The sequence below is a fragment of the Syzygium oleosum genome, unplaced genomic scaffold, assembly GCF_021117445.2.
Source record: "Syzygium oleosum isolate NSW1041296 unplaced genomic scaffold, Sole_v2.1 Sole_v2.06, whole genome shotgun sequence".
Classification (NCBI taxonomy): Eukaryota; Viridiplantae; Streptophyta; class Magnoliopsida; order Myrtales; family Myrtaceae; genus Syzygium; species Syzygium oleosum.
This window is the reverse complement of record NW_026607490.1, coordinates 3,433,306-3,454,779: the sequence shown is the minus strand read 5'-3', so window position 1 is coordinate 3,454,779 and position 21,474 is coordinate 3,433,306. Positions and strand designations below refer to the sequence as shown.

At 40.1% G+C, this 21,474-nt stretch overlaps 1 protein-coding gene across 2 annotated transcripts; it reads right to left on the bottom strand.

Annotated features, from left to right (window-relative positions):
* Positions 1–1,545: 1,545 nt before the first annotated feature.
* LOC115683021 (ABC transporter D family member 1) lies at positions 1,546–14,550 on the bottom strand. 2 transcript variants are annotated; one of them, XM_030607398.2, is made up of 25 exons: positions 13,811–14,543; positions 13,039–13,318; positions 10,593–10,817; positions 10,013–10,210; positions 9,467–9,921; positions 9,059–9,197; positions 8,910–8,988; positions 8,024–8,262; positions 7,576–7,880; positions 7,378–7,489; positions 7,128–7,286; positions 6,661–6,760; positions 6,469–6,577; positions 6,002–6,092; positions 5,462–5,586; positions 5,177–5,326; positions 5,018–5,090; positions 3,952–4,132; positions 3,709–3,870; positions 3,235–3,396; positions 2,922–3,155; positions 2,582–2,742; positions 2,442–2,494; positions 2,265–2,343; positions 1,546–2,046 (listed from the first exon to the last, which is right to left on the bottom strand). In XM_030607398.2, exons 1-25 carry the CDS (start codon positions 13,870–13,872, stop codon positions 1,960–1,962), a joined length of 4,020 nt encoding a protein of 1,339 aa, XP_030463258.1. In that variant the 5' UTR covers positions 13,873–14,543; the 3' UTR covers positions 1,546–1,959. The 2 variants fall into 2 exon arrangements, with proteins under 2 accessions (XP_030463258.1, XP_056168241.1); XM_056312266.1 differs by lacking the exons at positions 2,442–2,494; positions 2,582–2,742 and having other exon boundaries at positions 13,811–14,550.
* Between the last annotated feature and the right edge of the window lie 6,924 nt (positions 14,551–21,474).

Below are 21,474 nucleotides of genomic sequence, written 5' to 3'. Positions count from 1 at the left end.
CTGAGGGGTAAAACCCCAAACTGGTATACCCGCCAACTATCACGTGTCATCAAACTTAGCAATTTGTCAGTAAAATTTAACGGAAACTAACGGAGGGTAAATTTGTTACAGATGTACCAGTTTCATGTTTTTTATGGTCAAAAATTTAGTTTGGGGTAAAATTGCCACAGGTGTACAAGTGTGGAATTTTTTGTGGTCAAAAAAATAGTTCGGGATAAAATTGTCACATGTGTACCGATTTAGGGTTTTTTGTGGTCAAAAAAATAATTCGAGGTAAATTTATCACAGATGTATCAGTTTAGGGTTTTTCGTGGTATTAATCCTGTTTTTTCAAAAATCTTTCGAGTCCATGTGGTCCTGATTTTGCGCTAAGTGGGCTCCAGGTCACTATGCTCTCCCTTTTTCTTTTTGTTATTTTTTATTTTCTCTCTTTATTTTTTTAATTTTGATTATTTTATTCATGTAATATCGGCATGACACCAAATTAGTGCCCACATGGCCTCGAAAAATATTTTAAAAAGTCACATCAATGGTTCCTGTTACTTAAATTAAATAGAGTTAATGGAGATACTTGATTGCACTTTTTTGCAACTGGTACATTTGTGAGAGAGAGAGATGAAAGTTTTTGAATTTGATTGTAATTTCGTTAGAAGTTTTAGAATTTTGATTGCGTTCATCCCTTTTGGTATATTATAGAAACAATTGGTAAATGATAATTCATAAGCCGTCAAATAATTAATGATAATCAACTCAAATAAGAGCTAACGATTTCATATAAGAATTGGCAACTTAAATGCACCAAGAAAATGTTGGTAAATTATATGAAAGGTCAGCAATTTTCAAAGCGTATTGATAATTTCATATAAAAACTGTTGACTTTAATCCGTTGGTTAGAACAGTAGGTACTTTTGAAACAATCGAACAAAAGTTGATAAACGGAGCTGAATAAGAGTTAGCATGTTTAACTTTAACACAGCCCGTAAGTTGCACATATAAAAATTGGTAAATTATTAAAATGGATGCAATTTTTGAAATGATCTAAGTAAAGTAGTAAGTAGTGAAAGAATATAAACTCCACAGATTAATATTGGCGACTTTATTGGAAAAGAGTTGATAGTTATTTAAAAGATGGATATTTAACCCGATGAATGCAAGCTGGTAATTTGACAAAATAATGGTAACTTAATCCCCGCAAATAAATATTGATAACATTATTAAAATATTAACAAATTTTCAAGAGTGTTGGTAAATTCGTGTAAAAAAAACACAAATAAATGTTAGTAGAGTTGGTAATTTTGGAATTACAAATAAATGTCGATAATTTTCGAAATCTTTCGGCAAAAATACATAGGTTTAGCAAGAGAACTTCCAATTGAACTCATCCTCTTCAGCGAGAGAATCACTCATCCGGCAAAGACTACAATCACATTCATCGAAGGCTTAAGCATAAGAATTTTTTCCTCATTCGATTTAGGCCGCGGCCGATCCAGAAAGGACTGACCGGAATGAAAAGAACACATCATCTCAATAGCTACATTAGGCATATAAAGAAAGGGGGATTAAAGATTTCCCCGCCGGCTGGCTTATTTATTGGGGTTAATTTAATATAATCATGTGTTCATCTAACATCAATCGGAAAATTGATCTTGAATGAACAGGACTAAGCTAAAGAAACCATGACTATGATAATGATAGAGAAGGAAGAAGAAATACTGTACATAGCAGGTTTTTGGCTCGTCTTATTTGAGTTATGTATACCACCTTCATCTTCATCCATTTCCATCCATTCAAGCCAAGGCTATTAGCTACGTTCCCATCCGGCGCGACATGTACGGACAAGCTAACGCGGCTTAAGTATGCATCAAAACTATGCAAGTCCTCCAAAGACGGCTGCAGTCCTTGATATTTTTAAAGGACACGGGGATACCTCCTCGAACAGCACATGCCACCTTGATTAAATCATTGCTTGATTAGACGCAGTTCCCAGTTACCCTCACCGTCGATAAGCCGCAATTCCGACGCATGGAATGGAATAAGAGCAGGACGCTAGAAAAAAAGAAAACGATATAAGTCCGTAGTAGCGATTATGTAACTTCAACAAGCGGAAAAGGAACCGAAGCTGCACTATCAGAAGCATTGGGACACATCTAACATCACATTATTGTCCGCTAAAACTGACTAGGACCCCCCATTTGAAATGTCAACAATTACAATCATTGCTGATAGAGATAGCAAAAAGGCAATGAAATACATATTCTACTTACTTGGGAGGAAGTGACAACAGTTATGCCCATTTCAGCTGCAAGCCTGTACAAGTGTTCCTCGACATCAACACTCGTGGCACTGTTGACAAAAGAGAGGGAAAGGGGAAGTAAGATAATACACAATGAGACATCATATAAGTGTTCCGAGAAAAAAAAATGTTCGAACATTTGACATACTTAGTGCACTCGTCGAGAATGCCAAACAGGGGCTTGTGGAAGAATAAACGTGCCTAGAGGGGGGAAAAAACGCAAGCATGTTAGAAGTAGATTAGGTAGCAGAATTATTGTCAGGAAATGTGAAATGGAAATTCACTCACCATGCCCAATCTCTGTTGTTCTCCCAGAGACAGGACATCTTCCCAATTTTTATTAGAATCCCAACTACCTCCCTCCCTCTCCAGAAGGTAATTTAATCTGACGTTCTCGAGAATAGTTTTCAGATGCATGTCTAGGCGGGTCAAGTCATCTGATCTCTGATCTGAAATCATATTGCAATCCACATTAACAGCATTTAATCAGCCACAAGAAAGGAAAAAGAGCTACAGACCCCTTTTTAAATCTCCATCCATATCTTATTAATGAGCATGCTCTCTCTTCCAGTTCTTGATAAAAACGAAGAAAAGAACAAAGATTACATCTAATAGACACATTAATTACCTCTTCCATGAAACTGTGAGAGTCTGAGCTCTGCTTCTTCACAGGAAAGTGGATATATAATTTGATCCCTCAGAGTTCCTAAGCATGTATATGGTCGTTGGGGAACATAGAAAATCTCACAACCTGATCTAGCTTCATTATTTGATTGGGATGGTTTTGTGAGTGTTCCACTCACGATGGGCCAAAGACCACGCAGAGCTCTAAAAACCGAACTCTTGCCGCTACCGTTGGGACCTAAAAAACTCCGAATTTGTTAGATGTACATTTTCCAGTATAGCAGACTATCAAAGACACCAAAAGAAAAATCTCTAACCAGTAACAAGTAAGCTCTTTCCAGATACAATATCACATGTCAACTTCCTCGCAAGCAATTTCTGTGTTGGGGTAATGATGTCCACTTTATAGAATGAAATGCCATCTTCAGAATGAAGATTGCTGCTTTTTGATGGCAATATCGCATCAGATGCAGATACCCCTGATTGACCATCAACTTCATCAGTAGTGAGCAAAACATTTGGACTCCTAAGTACAAAATAAACACAGTAGACTACTTTGCACACCACTAAATATGTTCAGGTAGCATTGACAGAGCAAAAGTATGTTAGTCTGAAAGTAAGAAAAGGGAATATATTCAAAAGAAAAAGAAGCACATTCATGCATATATGACTAAGTAGACACTGCAAAACCTGCTGACTAAGGCCAAATATCATACTTAAGCACATTCATGCTGAAGAGCATGGAAAAAGAAAATATTTAGCCATCACTGCATTTCCAGAGAAAGATATACCAGGCTGAGCAGCAGTATCTAGAAGCTCGTCAAGCTCAAAAATCCGATTAATACCACCGGAGAGCTCGAGGAATTTTCTGTGCAACTCGAGAATATCGCCAAATGCTAAAAAGCTCTGAGACACTACAGATGCTAAGAACCGCAAAGCATGCGCCAGTTCACCTGCTCATATACAAACAAATTATGAAGAAAAAAAGAGCGTACTTTCAATGAAGCAGAGACTTGATAAAATGGTAAAGTCACCTTGAGTAGAAATCAAGGCCCTGTCTCCCTTGTGTTCTATAGCATACAACAAGCTCAGACCCCACGTAACATTATGGGGTAGTTGCTTGGTGATAAAATCATCCAGGATACCAAATAGCCATCTTTTCTTCAAAAGTAATTCAGAGTGATGTAGAAGCTCATGAAATCTTGACTCGACCATCTGCTTGATATTTCAACATGTAAGTAGAATGATTGAGGACATTGGATATTTTGATACGAGGCATGGAAAACAATTTACATGCATACATGCATGATGCTTGATGCATCTATCCACTTCGTTAAAAGTTGACCATACATACTGTAGAAGTTGCATACCCTAGAAAATAGGAAAAACCTGAATTTGAGTCTCTTAAGTTTGTTCACTCCATTAAGAGAATCGCTAACTAAACAATAACTCTTCCCAAATATTAAAACTCTAATAATATCTCCCAATGAAGATAGCAGCCAGAGTCTCCGATGCCCAAATATCAGGTGATAATTGACAAGTATCAAGCATTTGCATAAGGATTTAAAGTGCAACCCATTGTCACCTAGCAATTGCGAAATGGATGTTGGAAGACATGGCAGACTCATAGGACAGGTTGAGGGTGCTGGCTTCTATCTTTGTTAATATATACATGTTGGGTAGTCTTAATTATTTTCCTTTTCCCAGGTAGAAAAGAATTGAGTGACCAACGCAAAAGAAAAAAGTGGGGATCAAGACGTATATGCTTAGCAGCAATACAATAACTTCGATTCTGAGAATAGGAGAAAAGTTAGGGAAATATACAAAGAGAAAAAGATCCAATGAAGCATCATCAAGAGCAAACAACGTGAACTTCTAAAACTAGAATCTTGCAAGAAAACTGATTTAGGTCACACATAATTCATCAGTCTAGCCTCAAAAGGAACGGAGATAAAGAAGGCAAAAAACAGGCAGGCAAAAATGAGCTATTTATGTACATCGATCTAGAGAAGTGATTCCACTGTGATCTAACACCCTTCCAATTTCAACAATGCAGCATTCAGACTAAAAGCAGGGGAAAAGAAATGGGAATAAGCTTACAGCTTTTTCTCGGGCACCACCACCAAAGAAAGCTACAGATTCAGCATGTGTGCGCAGCCTTTCATGCATGAACCTAATTCATTCATAACCACAAATTATATTGATGCTAAAATTAGGTAAATTAGAGCCACATATGCTGAGGAACCAAAACTATATTACCTAAAGGTTCCTTCTAGCTGTTGTTGTTGACTAGTCAGGTCGCCAAAGTCAGGAGTCACAGTCCTTAAGAAACCCAAACCAAGTAACATGTAAGCATACAATATGGCAACACCCCTCCGACCCGTCAAAAGCTTCATTCGCCAGGTGAACCTTAATTAATGCAGCATCAAGAAATGTTCCTGTGAAATCAGTAAATAACCAAAGAGGATCTATGCCTGCATCATGAGGCTAGATTGACAAAATCTATGGATCATTGTGAAGTCAAAATTACAGAGACAAACTCACCAGAGAATGTCGACAGATGGCTTCACCATTCCGGTAACCAATCCTGATAAATCGGTAGTTAACTTTTCAAGATCAGTAGTTATCCTCTGGTCAGCATCTATATTTTTGCTCGACATGTTGAAGACCTGAAAAAGAAACAAGAAACAAAAGCTTCAATAAGTATCTTGGACAACTAACTCTAATTTTAATGGCTACAAGACAAATTGCCACCTTTAGGCTTTGTTTGGAAGAGAAGGCAGGGGGAGAAAATGAGAAGATGGTGTAGAAATCTTGCAATGATTTAAATATTTTTGTGAGAAAGATCAGAGGGAAAACTTAAAATTCTCTCCACCCACCCTTCGTTTTCCTTCCCTCCTCTCTCCCCCAAACAAAGCCTTAGGCAATTGCTACAATGGGAAGATGCTCACAAGAAAATTAAAGAGGAGATTTTCTTCAATTCTTGAATAAATTAATGCTAAAACACAAGAAATGAACCGATTCATGCAACATATGCAAATAACTACACAGCTAGTTTTGCAAGACACCTATTTATATAAGTACCTTATAAAACGCATTGTTTCTAAGATAATTCTTCAGCAAATGCTGAGTCAGGCGTATCCTCCACCCAAGGGCTAGCCTTGCTGTCAGATGCCTGAAATGAAGCCAGCTCATGTTCACACATAATATAATACTTAATTGGCAAAGCTTCAAAACAGGATGAATTTCTAATAAACAATGAAACCAAAGGCATTCTGCTAGCATGTAAAAGTAAAACTCTAGATGCTGTTAGAATAGCTGAAAAAGTATATATGGGGCCACCTGTTCAATGTGTTCATGATACTGCAACTTACATATTCCATGCTTGTGCAATTGGCTTCCTTGCATAAATTATTTTGTCTAACATGAGAAACAACTAATTTATACCAAATGTCCCTACTTCCACAGGCATATCTGTTCAAGCCATATCCTGCACGTGCACACGCGCCCACACACACCTCTTAAGGTAATTTGAATCTTAGTGAAAGTACCTCAAAGAAGGTGCAATGAAGGACGATGCAGCACTTTGCAGGACACTAACACCAATAAGCCGAGTGAAAGATGCCTTGTCCTGCTCTAAGACATACTTCACAGTGGTTCCTGATAAAAGTTGTTGATTAGCTATTCTTAAATACTCATCCCATTAAACAAAATAAATTAATAAAGACATGGAGAAACGATACCATTCAATGAGGCAATGCGATCTGATACCCATGTTCTTGATAATACAAGAACAGCAACCGCAAGAAGTTGTGCACCTTGTTTATCAAACACTGTCGGTACCTGGAGAACAGGAAGAAATTCAGCAAATCATGTTATTAATTGGTTGACATAAAAAGAAACCCATGAAATGCAGGTTCAGCGACAGAAATACAGGGAGTAGCAACCTAGATAAAGCATGCATACCATTTCATCTACCTAGCATTAAAACAAACTTTCAGGACTTATCTAGAAAACACAACTAAGAGAGACAGCTTTCCAGGGGCATATGATTATGCATGCAAACAAAACGCTGGCATATTTAAGCCATCTCATCCGGTCATACTCCTTCTCAGGAAGACCAAGTCATGCAAAGCAAGATAAGACATTTTATAGCAATGGTTAACAAGCGCAACAAGCATAGATAATGAGCACTAGGAAAGATACTTACCAATACTTTGAATAATGCAGCTACTCTCAATGGCAATATCCTTGGTGAGCTCTTAAGTTGTGGTACAAGAGGCAATGAACCACGATTGTCCGTAGAAGGAGATCTTGCAATCACCTCTGATATATATGACTCTGCCTTTGTATGTGAAAATGCAGAGTCCTAAGACAAGTTGCAACCATGGAATGTTAGTTTTTAACTAAGCTCAGGAATTATTTACAAAACAAAAGACAACACTTTGATGTTTTCATGCCTTTGTATTGGTTGCAAATGCTCGCTGGACAGCCATTGCATCATTCTGGCGTTCTGTCTCGGAAGACTTAATCCTATTGCTTCCAGCTTCAGTGAGGACAGGAGAATCCTCCCTGCATCTTTTATGTTCAGTACAACAGAGCAGCTTCCTGTGATCCAAAGAATCAAGAAAAGTACAGCATTATCTAAACACACCAACCTCTTGTAGTGCACACTCCAGCCTCCTTCACCATCAAGGGACAAAACCACATCATGAAACGCAACCAATGCAGGCCTATGTGATATGGTTATGCACGATGTTCCCATAGCAAGAACTTTAGCACAAAAGCGTTCCTCCATATCTGTTGTCACAGCACTTGTGCACTCATCAAGAATTGCAAACTTAGGCTTGTGGTAGAATAACCTAGCCATCCCTAATCTCTGCTGCTCCCCCAAAGATAATTCATCACCCCAATTTATCTCTTTCTCTGGTGGATAACGGTCCAACAAATACTCCAAATCAACCTATGAAATAAGAGAAAATACCCATGGAGACTAGTATCAATAGTACATTACAGATTCATCCACTAGTCCATTAGTAGCAATAATGGATCCATTATACTTATAGCAAAACACGATAAAACAAGAAGGCAGGTGGAAGCATCTACATTTTTAAGTAACTCCACCATTCCACTGTGTGTGAGCGGCTCAACTTCTTGATCTGCTGTAAGAGGATAAATCAGCTGGTCACGAAGTGTGCCAACAGCGGTGTACGGTCGTTGCGGCACGTAGAATATCTCCTTATTCAGGTCGGAACCAACACCAGGTTTTGCAATACGGCCAGATACAAGTGGCCACAGGCCTCCTAGAACTCGAAAAAGCGAACTCTTCCCACTGCCATTTGGTCCTATAATGGAGGTAATAATGTAGTTTATGTTAGTAATGCAGGTACATGCACTGTTCGGGAGAAAGAGATTGAGTAAAGTCATCACTGAAATAGTCGCACTGCCACTGATTCAACAGATCATGACCTAGGCAATACAAGTAATCTAATCCAATAACTCAAATAGAAAGGGAGGTGGAACTTGAAAGCTACATCTAGACCAAACTTAAATGAACTTGTGACCAGCAAAGGTAAAAATCTCATTAATGCTAACCTCACATATCGCTATCCTCAAAATTCAATACCCAACAGAGATAATTGTTAGCATATGCATTAGGTTATCCAAACAGCAGAGCTCAAAAGAACGCAGAAGCAATGCTATCCTTGATCTCGCCTAGTGCGGGAACAGCAAAATAAGGCACACCCTGTAAGATGATGCCAAGTAGAAAATTTACACAACATGGGTTTCCTCCTAGCTTGCCAAAAAACAAGCACGATTTTTTTCCGATTTCAATCAAGTTTATCCCAACTAGACTAGCCTGCTGTTCTAGCTACATGTTAATATAAAGGATCAAACAGTTTGAATTTGTGAGTCTGACAATTCATGATGCAAAGGGGACTAAAGAAAAGAAAATCACCGAGTCAAGACACCTTGTTAATAACAACATTACCTGTAATCAGAAGATTTGACCCTGATTCAACCCTTAGAGTTAAATCCTCCACCAAAACATTGTTAGTAGGGGTAACAACCTGGAAGACACTGTTAATATGTGAAAAGGGGAAGAAAGAAAGATGTAGTGAGTAAAGTAATTTTGAGTACCTTGACACCAGAAAATTCTATAAAATTAGCTTCACTGAAGCAAATTTGGTTTCCATTTCCTCGGGAAGAATATTTTTCAGCAGCAGCACTTAGCTCTCTAGATATGACCATTAATTCATGAATGCGGTCTGCATAACCACTGAGCAGATGAAACCATGTCAGAAAGAAACTGAAAAGTCATGCTTAGGACATTCAATTAGCAAGAATAGAAATGCCTTCAAATCACACGAAACCAATTATATAACAATGTAACAAGCATTTAAAGATTCCCAATATAGCTTCATGAAGACCCCAAAACACAAGAGAAAACATTGGCTCAAAAAGAAAAACTTAACCAGATCTTCGGGAATTGGTTGAAGAAAAAGCATAGAGAATTGCTACAGTGGTGACAGGTGGATCAAGCAATACCTGAGACGATTGAGACGTCTCGAACTTATAGACAGTGTACCAAGAGATTGAAACAATGATATGATGACACTAGTATGGTATCTCAAATTGCTCAACATTTCAGCACGTCCCAGAGTTGAAGTGTCAGGTCTAAGGTGACCAGCAAAGAAAGGTTCAATAATCAAGATAACAGCAACTGTAGCGCCAAGATATTTCAACAAGAAGTCTTGGATCATTCCGAACCACCAATGGTCATGAAGGACAACTCTCATGTGCTTCACCAGATTTTTAAACTTCTGCTGAATATGAGATGCTTCTCTCTTTTCTCCGCCATAAAATGCTATACTTTCTGCATGGGTCCTCAACCGAGAATGGACCTGCCGATATTCTCCTTCCAGTTGTTGCTCTTTGGACATTAGTTTCCCAAACGCAGGAGAGAAATTTCTGATCATGGCCCCTGCCCCCATTACATATGCCTGTAAAGTAATATCAAGGACTCATATTGAGATAACTGACCTTTGAATCTAAACCATCTGATAATCAACATTACAGAAGAGAGAGGACTACCAAAATCCAAAAAACGTATTTTGGGCTAGCATAAGAACATAGGCGCCAAGTATAAAGAAGGCCATCCGCTACAGCTGTCAGATCGTCCTGCACAAGATCGCTCAATTCTGAACAGAACCTTGGTACATCACTTGCGATCCGTTGCTCTGGATTAGATATGCGCCCATCAACATGAGATATTTTGTAGTATGCCATATTCTGTAACCATATAGAAAATTAAGCAACTGCAGGGAACAAAGCAGGCAGAAAATATGGTTTGATCACAAGCTAATCGAATAACTACAACTTGTCCCCCTCGTGACAATACTACATGCTGATACTTGAAAAACAAAACTTCATTTTTAAACTTGTGACATATTGCTTCAAGCCACTTGCTACAATAATGAAAAGTTCCACACAAATTAAAGGCACAAAATAGTGTTTGTAGAGAGTAAGAGGCATGGACAACAAACAACTGCCACTGAATGCTTGGTTTGACAAAATCAGCACTAAATTAAAGAAAACACAGAGAGAGAGAGAGAGAGAGAGAGAGAGAGAGCTGTACTAAACTTCAGCGTGAAGATCCAACAACAATACACACCTCAAAGTAATGGTTATGGATCAAATTCGTCAATATCTTCCTAAACCGCAGACTGAGTGTCCCTGTTATGTACTTTGAAGTAGAGTGTATCATGGAATGAAGAAAGCATAATAGGATATTTTCTGAAATCAGCCGGAAGAATAGTGGAACGCGCCGAAGAAAAGCAGCACGAAACAAAAAACCTTGCACTTTTGCTAATCTATTGCTCAAAGCCGTCCGAAATACCTGAAAAAGAAAATAGAGTTAGCATCCCATCCCGAGTCTGGGGTCTTCCCATTCATTAAATGCAAGGATGAAATAAAGCCGTATATAAGAAGGTAATTTTTTACTAGTGAATGCGGATGTAAAGCTCCAGAAAACACGCACACATAGATATACAAATTATGGCATAGAGTAACTGACAGAAAGGTCTCTTAGCAATTAGAAAGGCACAGGGCATAGGAGGAGCAAGGACAGGGATGGGCAAACATTGATCTTCATTCTTACCTGATTGTCATGGCTTACAAAACCAACTGTGCCTAACCATAAGACCTACACAGAGTTTCCTTGCCCCAGTCACATCACTTGTAACATCAATACTTCTCAATTACTATGGTCAAAATGCCAATTCTGGCTATAAAGTCAAATTCTATTCCAGTTATATTGATGGGCCAAACATCCTCCAAATTGATTATACTCAATTTTCTAAATGGTCGTAAATAACAAAACCCAGTCCAGACAATTGAAATTTTCCTGAAAAAAATCATCGACAAACCATTGAGTCAGGAGCTTCCAGTAATAAGTCCGCAAAACAATGCATCAAGGTTGTCACATACAACCAAAAGATGCACCATCTTACTTAAGGCTTCTATCAATCAATTTTTCTGCAAACACCAATTTTAATTGCGTTTGCCTTTCATCACATTCATAATCTCCTTCAGAAGTTCAGTATCAATGTCTAACTTGCCGATAAATTCACATGGGTCCTTAGCCTATTTCCTGGATAGAGGATCATTGTTGTTCTTCTATATCTCTCCAAGCCATTAATTTCCACTCTTTGCTTAAAATTATCCAGTCCACAACCTCTCAATAACTACAAGCACCACTGAAAATAGCATCCACAGCCTGCCACAGCAAATATTGTGGGATAGCATGGGAAGGCGTCACCACTGCTACAAGCCACTACTGCAGTGAGAACTGATTTCACACAAGTAGAAGCATCATCTGGACCATTTTCAGCCTGCTTTTGTGTTTTACAGCTTACTACTTTCAGTTTCTTCAACTTCAATAGTCCACATCCACAACCCCCAGAATGCAATTGCTATACCTCCACACTAACTATGACCAAGATTTAAAGCCTTCAGTTTAAGTCCTTAGCTAATCCAATCTCTACCTAGTAATTCCAAGCCCACAAGAACAACATCAGTCCTCAAGCTTCATATCCTATAAGTAACCCCCAGAATGCATTTGCTATACTTCCTCTCCTATGAGCAATTGCTTCGATGGAGGATATCTACTACAATTACACTAAATGTTTGACATTTGACATGTATGCCACAAATGGATATGTTTACCAGACTCTCAGGCACAGAAATCAAATAATAAAATAGCCAATTGAGAAACCCATGTTCCAACTGCAACTCAAACAAATCCATAGCACATCGTCATATTAGAATTCTCTAATTGACAGCCATCTGCCTTCTTCTGCTGTTTTTTGTTGTTGTTTTGTCATCACTGTCACTGCTGCGGGTGGGAGGGTGGGAGAAATAAGAACAATCAAAACACCACCCAACAGGTGCCTAACCTATGGTAAAATTGACCCGATTTTGAGTAAAATTACCAAATGGTTTAGTCGTGACGCAATCAAGGTATAAAAAAGGATATGATAGGTTAGCCTTAAGGTCATATCTCAAGACAAACAATCAGCAAGAGGGAAATCCAAAAGAAGGACAATATAACAGTAACAACAACTAGTTATCGAAACAAGAAAAGTTATGGAAAACAAGTCTTAAATACTTTATAGCATGCCATAATTTAAAGGTAGAGCGTTATAATAGAGCATGATTTTAGACCTAGGTAGCAATCTAGATAAGTATTAGGGGACTAAAAAGCATACTTTCCCAAATGAAAACAAAGCCAAAACAAGTTTCTTTCTATGCCACATATAGATGAAAATAAATCAAAGAGAGCCCATGCAAGAGCTTCAATGTTCCAAAGAAGATAATAACTCCACAATCTTGAAATAATAAGCCAATGCTTCATACTTGTTAAGGATTACTATTGACGGTTTAGCATTCATCTTTACTGGAAGATCAATCACATTGATGAATAATCTACTCCTTCAATTAAAACACACACATCCATTATGCCATGGCATTCGACACGTATGGAAGAAGACTCAGAAAGTAAAGATGAAAAGAACAAAGTAATTTACACGAGATATTCTCTAGTTAAGGAATTAGCTTACCACTATACCAACTAGAGCCAAAAGGTCCCTTGCACCCATCTGGCCCATCTTTGATAGAAGAATGGCTGTAAGGACCTGCAGCGACTTCAATCCACCTTTCTTTCTACCAGATTTTTTTCCACTTTCCTGACCTTTGCCAGCCTTATTTGGTTTTTCTTGGTCATTGTCGATCCCATTGAAATGACCAAAAGGATTGGACTTTTGTTTGCTAAAACGGGAATGCGCATATGCAGCAGTGCCGCCAGCAACTAAGATGCCGGTGGCAAGAAGAAGGGATTTCCTGCAGGAAGAGTTAACACAATTTACATACAGGGTGACTATCAAATAGAAAATGCCATTTGCGCATGAGCAAGTAGTTGGTAGCAACTAAAAAGCTAGCAAGCCCAGTTACAAACCACAAATAAACTGATGCATTATTTATAGCAAGAGTGATTCAATAACATGCTTTCTAACTTCAACAGACTACAGAACCAGATCTTTCGAGTACACTAGTCGACCGACAGCACCAAGCAGAACAGAATAGAAACCCTTAAATCAAGAGCAGACAGCATAATGGCACAAGTGCTCGTGATTGAGAAGGTGAAACTCACAGAGGACATCTTTAAAAAAAACATCAAAAACCAGATACTAAAACAGGCTATCTTCAATACATTGGCCAATACATCATTGACCGATCACAACCGCAAAATCCAAAGCAGCTACAATTAATTGACCATCAAGGCCACGAGCTCTTGCTCTTGCCCATACTCAATAAACAACAATGAAGCATTACCTTCTGGAAGCCAGAAGACTCCGACCACGCTCCGTCAACTGCAGCAACTGAAGAGAACTCATGCCTTCAGATAGACGCAAACCGCAACACCTTGTTCAAGAACTCATTCAACTAAGAGCCCCAACTGACTATATGACCGAGTCGAGCTACACCCAAAACCCTAATCGCCATCACCGAACGACCCCCACTTTCAGCTTCTCCGCTCCAGCGACCCCCCCGTCCCGCGATTCAATCTCGGCCCTCGAGACCCAATTGACGAAACGATCGATGAATGGGGTCAAAATCTGAGCTTTCTCGCTCGGGCTCAATCTAAGGAATCAAGAACAGCAGAATCAAGAAGACCCAGAAGAAGATTTGGCAGGTCGACGAATCACCCTCTTCATGTGACCTCAATTCGAGCAGGTTGCGCTCGCTATTCTACCTCGAGAGAGAGAGAGAGAGAGAGAGAGAGAGAGAGATGGAGAGAGGCACCGCCACTGCAGATGGAGATGGAGAGATGGAGAGATTGACTAAGCCAAAAACGTCGATCTTCTTCGGGTTGTTGACACGCGCACGGCTTTAGCAGCATCACGACATTGAGAGGCAGCACAACAACAATAACAACCGATCTGCTGGAAGCAAATTCGGGTCCTTTAAGATTTCTTCCTCGAGGTCATAAAAAAAACAAGACATCATCAGAACCGTAAAAGGTTTCGACATTTAATTCCCCTTTCAAGATCCTTAAAACTCGATTCTTTTTTTTCCCGAAAGAAGCATGGTTTGACAACATACGGTCCATCCTTTGCATTGCCTGGCTTCTCTAGTGTTACACCAGCTAACCACTAACCACTAACCACCCAATTATTCACCTTTATCTCTACATTTGATTTTTAAGAGATCTCGTTTATGATTGACATTGTCTTTCGTGTGTGTTTCCGAGTGTTAGCATTACCCAATATTCATGATACGCCATGTAACTTGCGAAAAGAAGGTGAAAAATATTGTAATGTGCCTTTTAAAAGCTACCATCTACATAAGAATTGTTTGAAACATGATCAAATTCAAACTCGAGTTAGGATAAATATGAAATTTCAGTCTTTGATGATATTGATTGATCCCAAAGCCAAAACCCAGAATCAAACCCATCGCGATAGGCTCGTGAAGTTGAAGAACAAATTGATTCGGCAACAAATTTGAAACCAAACTGATCAGATAGCGCTAAACGATTTTCGTCGACTTAAATGGTTGATTGACTCTACCCCTAGCTTTTTCCTAAATAATTACAATATTCCAACTTTATTTCCAAAAGAGGATAATTTCTTTCATATTTATTCATTAAGGGCCCTTTCGAGCTTTTTACCATGTTAAGCATTTAGAGTCTTCTTACTGAAGATTGGACTATTTCCACACCCATTACGACGGGATCCACGGCCTTTTTAGTGCACTTCCCAAAATGTCATTGAACTGTGACAATACAAATCCATTAATAACCCTGCTTCTCCTCTCCCGTCCCTATGTTCTCTCTCCTTCCATTATCTTCTGCAAATTAACTCACCGGAGCTCTCCGATGCAAACCTAGTTTGGATCTCTGAGGTCGTTCCATCGCCTCTACTAGCTGAACTTAAACCCTTCATGTGCAGTGTGCGTCCCTCACTACCGTTGTTTCTTTCCCCTCTGCGACAGAAGGGGGCTCTACCTCCTTCGTACTTTTGTTGTCCGAGGCCATTAAGGAGCTTTTTCACCATTAACAGGAGTTTACACTTGGATGTCCTTCGCCATTGGAAGGAGTTATTCTATATCACCAGTTTCCGTGCTTGGTGGGGGTGTTGACTTTATTATGTTCATCAAAGAAGAAAGGGAACGGTTGCAGTGGTGCAATCTGGAAACGTGGATCATTGAATCGAATTCAACTTCTGTTTTCATTGAGTAGGACTGGTTGCAATTTCGAAATGCAAATAGAGAAGAAAAGGTAGTTGTAAGAGATGGGATCATTCCATTTTCTGCGAAGCAACTTCACGTCATCCGGTCGATGATGAAGACGACTAACCTCCTAGACTGAGACAGCAAAGAAAAACAAGGGAAAACTAGTGACGCGCAGCTATCATGGAGTGAGAAGAAGGGTAGCTAGTTGAATATTATAGGAGCAAGGGTATTATGGTCAGTTCACTAGAAGGCTGTGGATCTAGCTATAATGGGTGTGGAAATAGCCCCACCTTTCTATTAATTTTTCAATTATCTCAAGCAATTAAGGGAGAATCTATCACCATTTAAAAAACCTAGGGAAATATTTCCTTTTTTTTTTGGTCGAGGGAAATATTTCTTGTTTGGTTGGAAAAAAATAATGGAAGTGGAAGGAAATAGATTTAAATAAAGGAAAAGTATTTCCGTGAAACCCACACTTTTATTTCCCTTCTTTTTTCTTAAATCTAGATAAGATGACGAATATTTATATAAATTATGACATCCTCAATCCGACACCGGTTAATTACGCATTACTGAATTTATTCAGTCTCCTTTAGGTGCCAATCAAGAAGGTAAGGCTATCTTGCCACATTTGACCTTGATTGATTTTTAGAATATTGCTACAATGTGCTTGATTGGTGCCCTAATTGATTAACCTATAGTTTTCATTTAAATGTAACTTCTAGAAGTCTTGATTGAGATGAGACAAATTTTTTGTCTTATCCTAATAGCTTGGGCGCCACTTTTAGGGAAGAAGGAGAAGAGGGCTCATTTGGTTAGCTTCTAGAATTGATTTCTCCTAAGCTTCTAGCTTGTGCTCTTGTCTTGCATTAATGAGATTAGATGTAGATATTTTCTAATTGGCTTCTTGTCCATAAGTTTGCTTGGTTGGGAGCAAATCATGAAAAGGCTAGGCTAGCCTAAGCTTAGAGCCATGAGTGCAAGTAAATTATTGGCTTCTCTCTCTTCTTGCAAGACCACCTAAAAGGATAATTCTCTCATTTCTCTCATTCCTCACTCTCATTTCTCTATTTCTCTCCCTCCCTTCTCTCCCTCTCTCATGCCACCACCCTCGCCGCCGACCATCACCATCGCCGCTTGCCGCCGTCCACGCAGCTTGCCACTCACCGTTGAGCCACCGTCCTCACCGTCACCACCGTGCCGTCCGTGCCACTCCGTGACGAGCCGCTCACCACTCGCCGCTGTGTCATCTGTGCCGTGTTGACGCTCAAAGTTTAAACGGTTTAGTAAGTGATTCCTCTAAACCTTGGCTAGGGCGCTATTCTACGCATATCGGTCCTAGGTTAGTTTTGTTTGAGCTTGTTCCCTCATATATGTTTGTGGATGTTCAAGTGGCTGTTGCACGTTGGTTTGGACCTTTTGAAATGAGTTTTGTGGGTTGAAGAATGGTGGGTATCAACTAGAGTTTGAATCTTTGAAGTTTGGTTTGAAACCCGGATTTGTTGTTACTGTACCTCTTCGGTTTAATATTTTTGTAGAGACTCTTGTGGGCCGAATCTGAAGTTGTGTTCTTCACAAAAGTTATTCTCCACATCTTGAAATTTAACATATTTTAAATCTAAAATTTTTGGAGGTCATCTGGGTCGCACGAAAGCCCATCTTCAAACCGTGTTTAAACTACCCAGAAACACTGTTCCTCTGACCTTCTTATCTTTCTGAATTTTTATAAATTTTTCTAGACCTATTTTCAACAAACTTCCTTCACAAAAGTTGTTAAGGAATTTTTTTTCTATGACATATAAAAATTTCGAGGCTTTTTAAGATGATTTGGGTACTGAAAGAGATGTATTTTGAGGACCGAGTAGTCTGTTCGAACGAGCTGATTTTGGTCTGACTTTGAGTGACACAAAGACATGATTATAGATTGAACTGGGTTTCGTGTTCTCATAAGAAATGTTTACCAAAGTGTTTTCTATGACATATCCAAAATCTAGAATTTTTGGAGTTTATTTACTATTTATTTTGAAGGGATTTCGGTTATTGTGCAAGCTGCCCAGACTTACCCAATTTCAAAGATGCGCTATTTTCTTTCACATGTGATTACTCTAGTACATTTTTATGTGTGCGGAATTTAGATTTTCTAAGTGCGTGAGCATGAAACACTCTTGCATTGGCCTAAGTGGAAGATAATAATTGGCTTGAGTGATTGATATGCTTGCTTGATCACATTAATGGTTCCGTACTCGTATGATTGCGAGGGACGATGCCCGATGGATTTCGGTTGCCGTTCGTGATGGAGGTCGGAATGATGCTCTTAATTGAATGCCATCTTCGAGCGAGGTCGAGATGATGCCGTGCCCGATGGGGCAGGACGATGCCCGATTACGCCGGATGACCACTAATGCCAATATTGATCGTGGCCCTGAGCGGTCATAATAATCGGAACACGCTTGGATGCATTGTGCATGATTTATGTGGTATGAAGTGTTCTTGATTATTGTGTGTGATCGTCGCATGCCATTTAGAAGCAAGGCTTCACGTGTGATTATTCGTGTGAATATTATGTGCCGTCGAGAGGTAAGAATTTACGTGCGACTATTGGATTGTGTTTGGCATGTTTCCAAGGCGAGGTTTCATCCTACTCGAGGTTTAGCGGTTCCACTTATTGAGTTTTACTCATGTATTGTGACTTAAACTTTTCAGGTCCTTAGTATGGATACCTGGATAGTACATTTTGGGATCCCGATCGACTAAGACATAGAGATAGTTGAGTACGTTACACCGGGAATGGACACGACATACGAGGAGTACACGACCACCATTTGGGTTGACGTGGAGCTTCCGGGATTCCTAACTTTGTCCCTCATCGGTTTAAGCATGGTATGTGTGGTTCGGGGAAGAGCGTTGGGGACCTCTCCGAGGCTTTGACGGACCACCAGGTCCGCCAGGCGCAATTTCATGGGACTCTTCGGCATCGAATGTCCCTAACGGTCTCGTTAGTGATCCGGAGTCGGATCTGAACTACGACCCCGTAGAGGAACCATAGCATACCCGAGCATGAGGAAGTCATGTTCTTTTTTAGGAGGCCCTCGTAGATAGAGGAGATAGGTCTAACCCCGACCCTTTTGATTGAATCGGGAATAGGCTCGTAGTGGCGGATTTGTATTTTGCTAACGTCCGATTGTTAACATGCATATATATATCAAGTGTGTTTTGCCTATGTGTTTTCTTTGGGCAAAAGAACACTACAAGTGCCATAACTTGTGTACGGCGCTCACTTTAGTGCCATAACTTTTTTTTATCACTTTAGTGCTAAAATTTTTGAAAAACGATCACTTAAGTGCTAAAATTTTTTAAAAACGATCACTTAAGTGCCAACTCCGGTGCCGTACACAATTTTTCGCCGGAAATCTGACGTGGCATTTTTTTTATTAATTTCTGAAGCTGACGTGGATCGCCGAAGTCTCGCCGGAGATTGGCACTTAAGTGATCGTTTTTCAAAAATTTTAACACTTAAATGATCGTTTTTCAAAAATTTTAGCACTTAAGTGATCGTTTTTAAAAAATTTTAACACTGAAGTGATCCAAAAAAAAGTTATGACACTTAAATGATCGTTTTTCCTCCGACTTGGCATCAAAGTGATCCGAAAAAAAGTTATGGCACCAAAGTGAGCGCCGTACACAAGTTATGGCACTTATAGTGTCTTTTTGCCGTTTTCTTTGTTATCGTTTCTATGTTGTTAATTGGATGATGTTGTTTATGCTTCCGCATGTGCTTATTCGTTAGATAACGCGATAGGTCGGCGGCGCCTCCTGGGATGTCGCAATTAAATTACTTATGGAAGAGGGGTGTTGCACGTCGGGGGCTCGATGGATGGGGCGCGGGGCGTGACATCACTGTCAATTTGGTATCAGAGCATGGTTATTACCTTGAGTGATAACGTACGTTGGGGTTTTGGGATAGTTAGTTAGGAAAACGTCCCATGCTTGTGAATGTTGATTGTTTTCTTGAATAGATTTTCTGAAATCCTGACCTTTTGTTGGGATTGTTGATTGAACTTTCCCCTAGAACCCCGTAAGACGAGTAACCCAGACCCAAGAGTCCCTAGAGCAAGGGCAGGCCGAGGCCAAGCAAGTGCCGGAGGAAGGGCACAAGAGGATCGTGATGGGATAGGCTTCTGCAAGCTCTAGACATCATGGGAAATCTAATGGGACAGCAGCCGCAGAATCAAGCTACTGCTGCTGTTGCTATTGCTGCCACTCACAATGATGCCCCGTTAGCTGGAAATGGGAATGATGAGTGACAGATGCCCAAGCTAGTTGAGCAGTTCCTAAAACTGAAGCCGTCAAAGTTTGCTGGGACGGTGATCCCGAGGAAGCGACCTTGTGGGTTAAGGAGCTGGAGAAAGCTTTCGCACTGTTGAGGTGCTCAGAGAAAGACAAGGTGACACTGGCTGTTTACCAACTACATGGTAACGTTAGCAATTGGTGGGAGGCCACCCAAGGAAGAATCTTTCCCAAAGACACAGTCCCAACTTGGGATGCCTTTGTTGAAGCCTTTAACGGAAAATATTTTTTCAAGTGCGCACAAGAGCAGAAGATGGCAAAATTCCTACGACTTTGCCAGAATCATCTGACGGTCGATCAGTGCAAAGCCAAGTTTGCGGACCTGTCAAAATACGCACCTAGAATGGTTGAAGATCCGGTGGACAGAGCAAGGAGGTTCCGGGATGTTCTGAAGCCGGAGCTCCGAAGTTAGTTGGTGCCCTTGAACCTGAAGGATTACAACGAGCTGTACGAGCGGGCCCAACTGATCAAGAGAGATTTGGAGAAAAGGACAGCAGCGTCTGGATCGCGGTATTCTGTTACCCGAGACAATCATCGTTTCGGGAAGAGGCCGATGATTGGAGATATACACTTCATCCCTCCCAACAAGAAGAATGGCATCGGAAAGCCAGAGTAGTCCCCATACGACTTATGCCGATTTTGTAGGAAGCGACACCAGACAGGCTCGTGCCCCATTAGAACTGGAGCATGTTTTGAGTGTGGCCAGCAAGGCCATCAAGTGAGATACTGTCCACGCCAATCAATAGGGATGCGACCTCAACAGCTGCACGTGGAATAGCAAGCCGGAACAATACCGTAGAGCAACCCCAATCGACCCCCAGCACAAGGAAGAGTGTACGTTGTGACCAGAGCGGAAACAAAGGACTCTTAGGCCGTGATTATAGGTATGGTCTCCTTACATGAACATGCTGCTTACACACTCTTTGATACGGGAGCCACGCATTCGTTCATAGCTTAATAGTTCGTTAGATTAGCGGGGTTGGAACCGAAACCAATGGGAACGATTCTTAGTGTCTCCACCTCGATGAAGGATAAGGTGCTGTCTATGTTAGGTTGTCAAATGTGTGAGATAGTTATAAGTGGACGAAAGGAACACCGTAGACTTAGCTATTTTGGCTTTGTATGACTTTGACGTCATTATTAGAATAGATTGACTCGAAAAGCAACAAGCTATGGTGGACTGTTATAGTAAGGTAATTCAGTTCAACCTGTTCGACAGTCCTAGCTACGAGTTCGTAGGAAACGGGGAAGGACTTTCGATACCTTTGATTTCATCGCTTGAAGTAACTCAACTGTTGGAGGAAGGTTGCCAAATTTTGGCAACCGTGGTTAACATGTCCATTGAAGAACCGAAGATGGATGACATCGCCGTGGTGCGAGATTTTGGCGACATCTTTCCAAAGGAATTGCTAGGA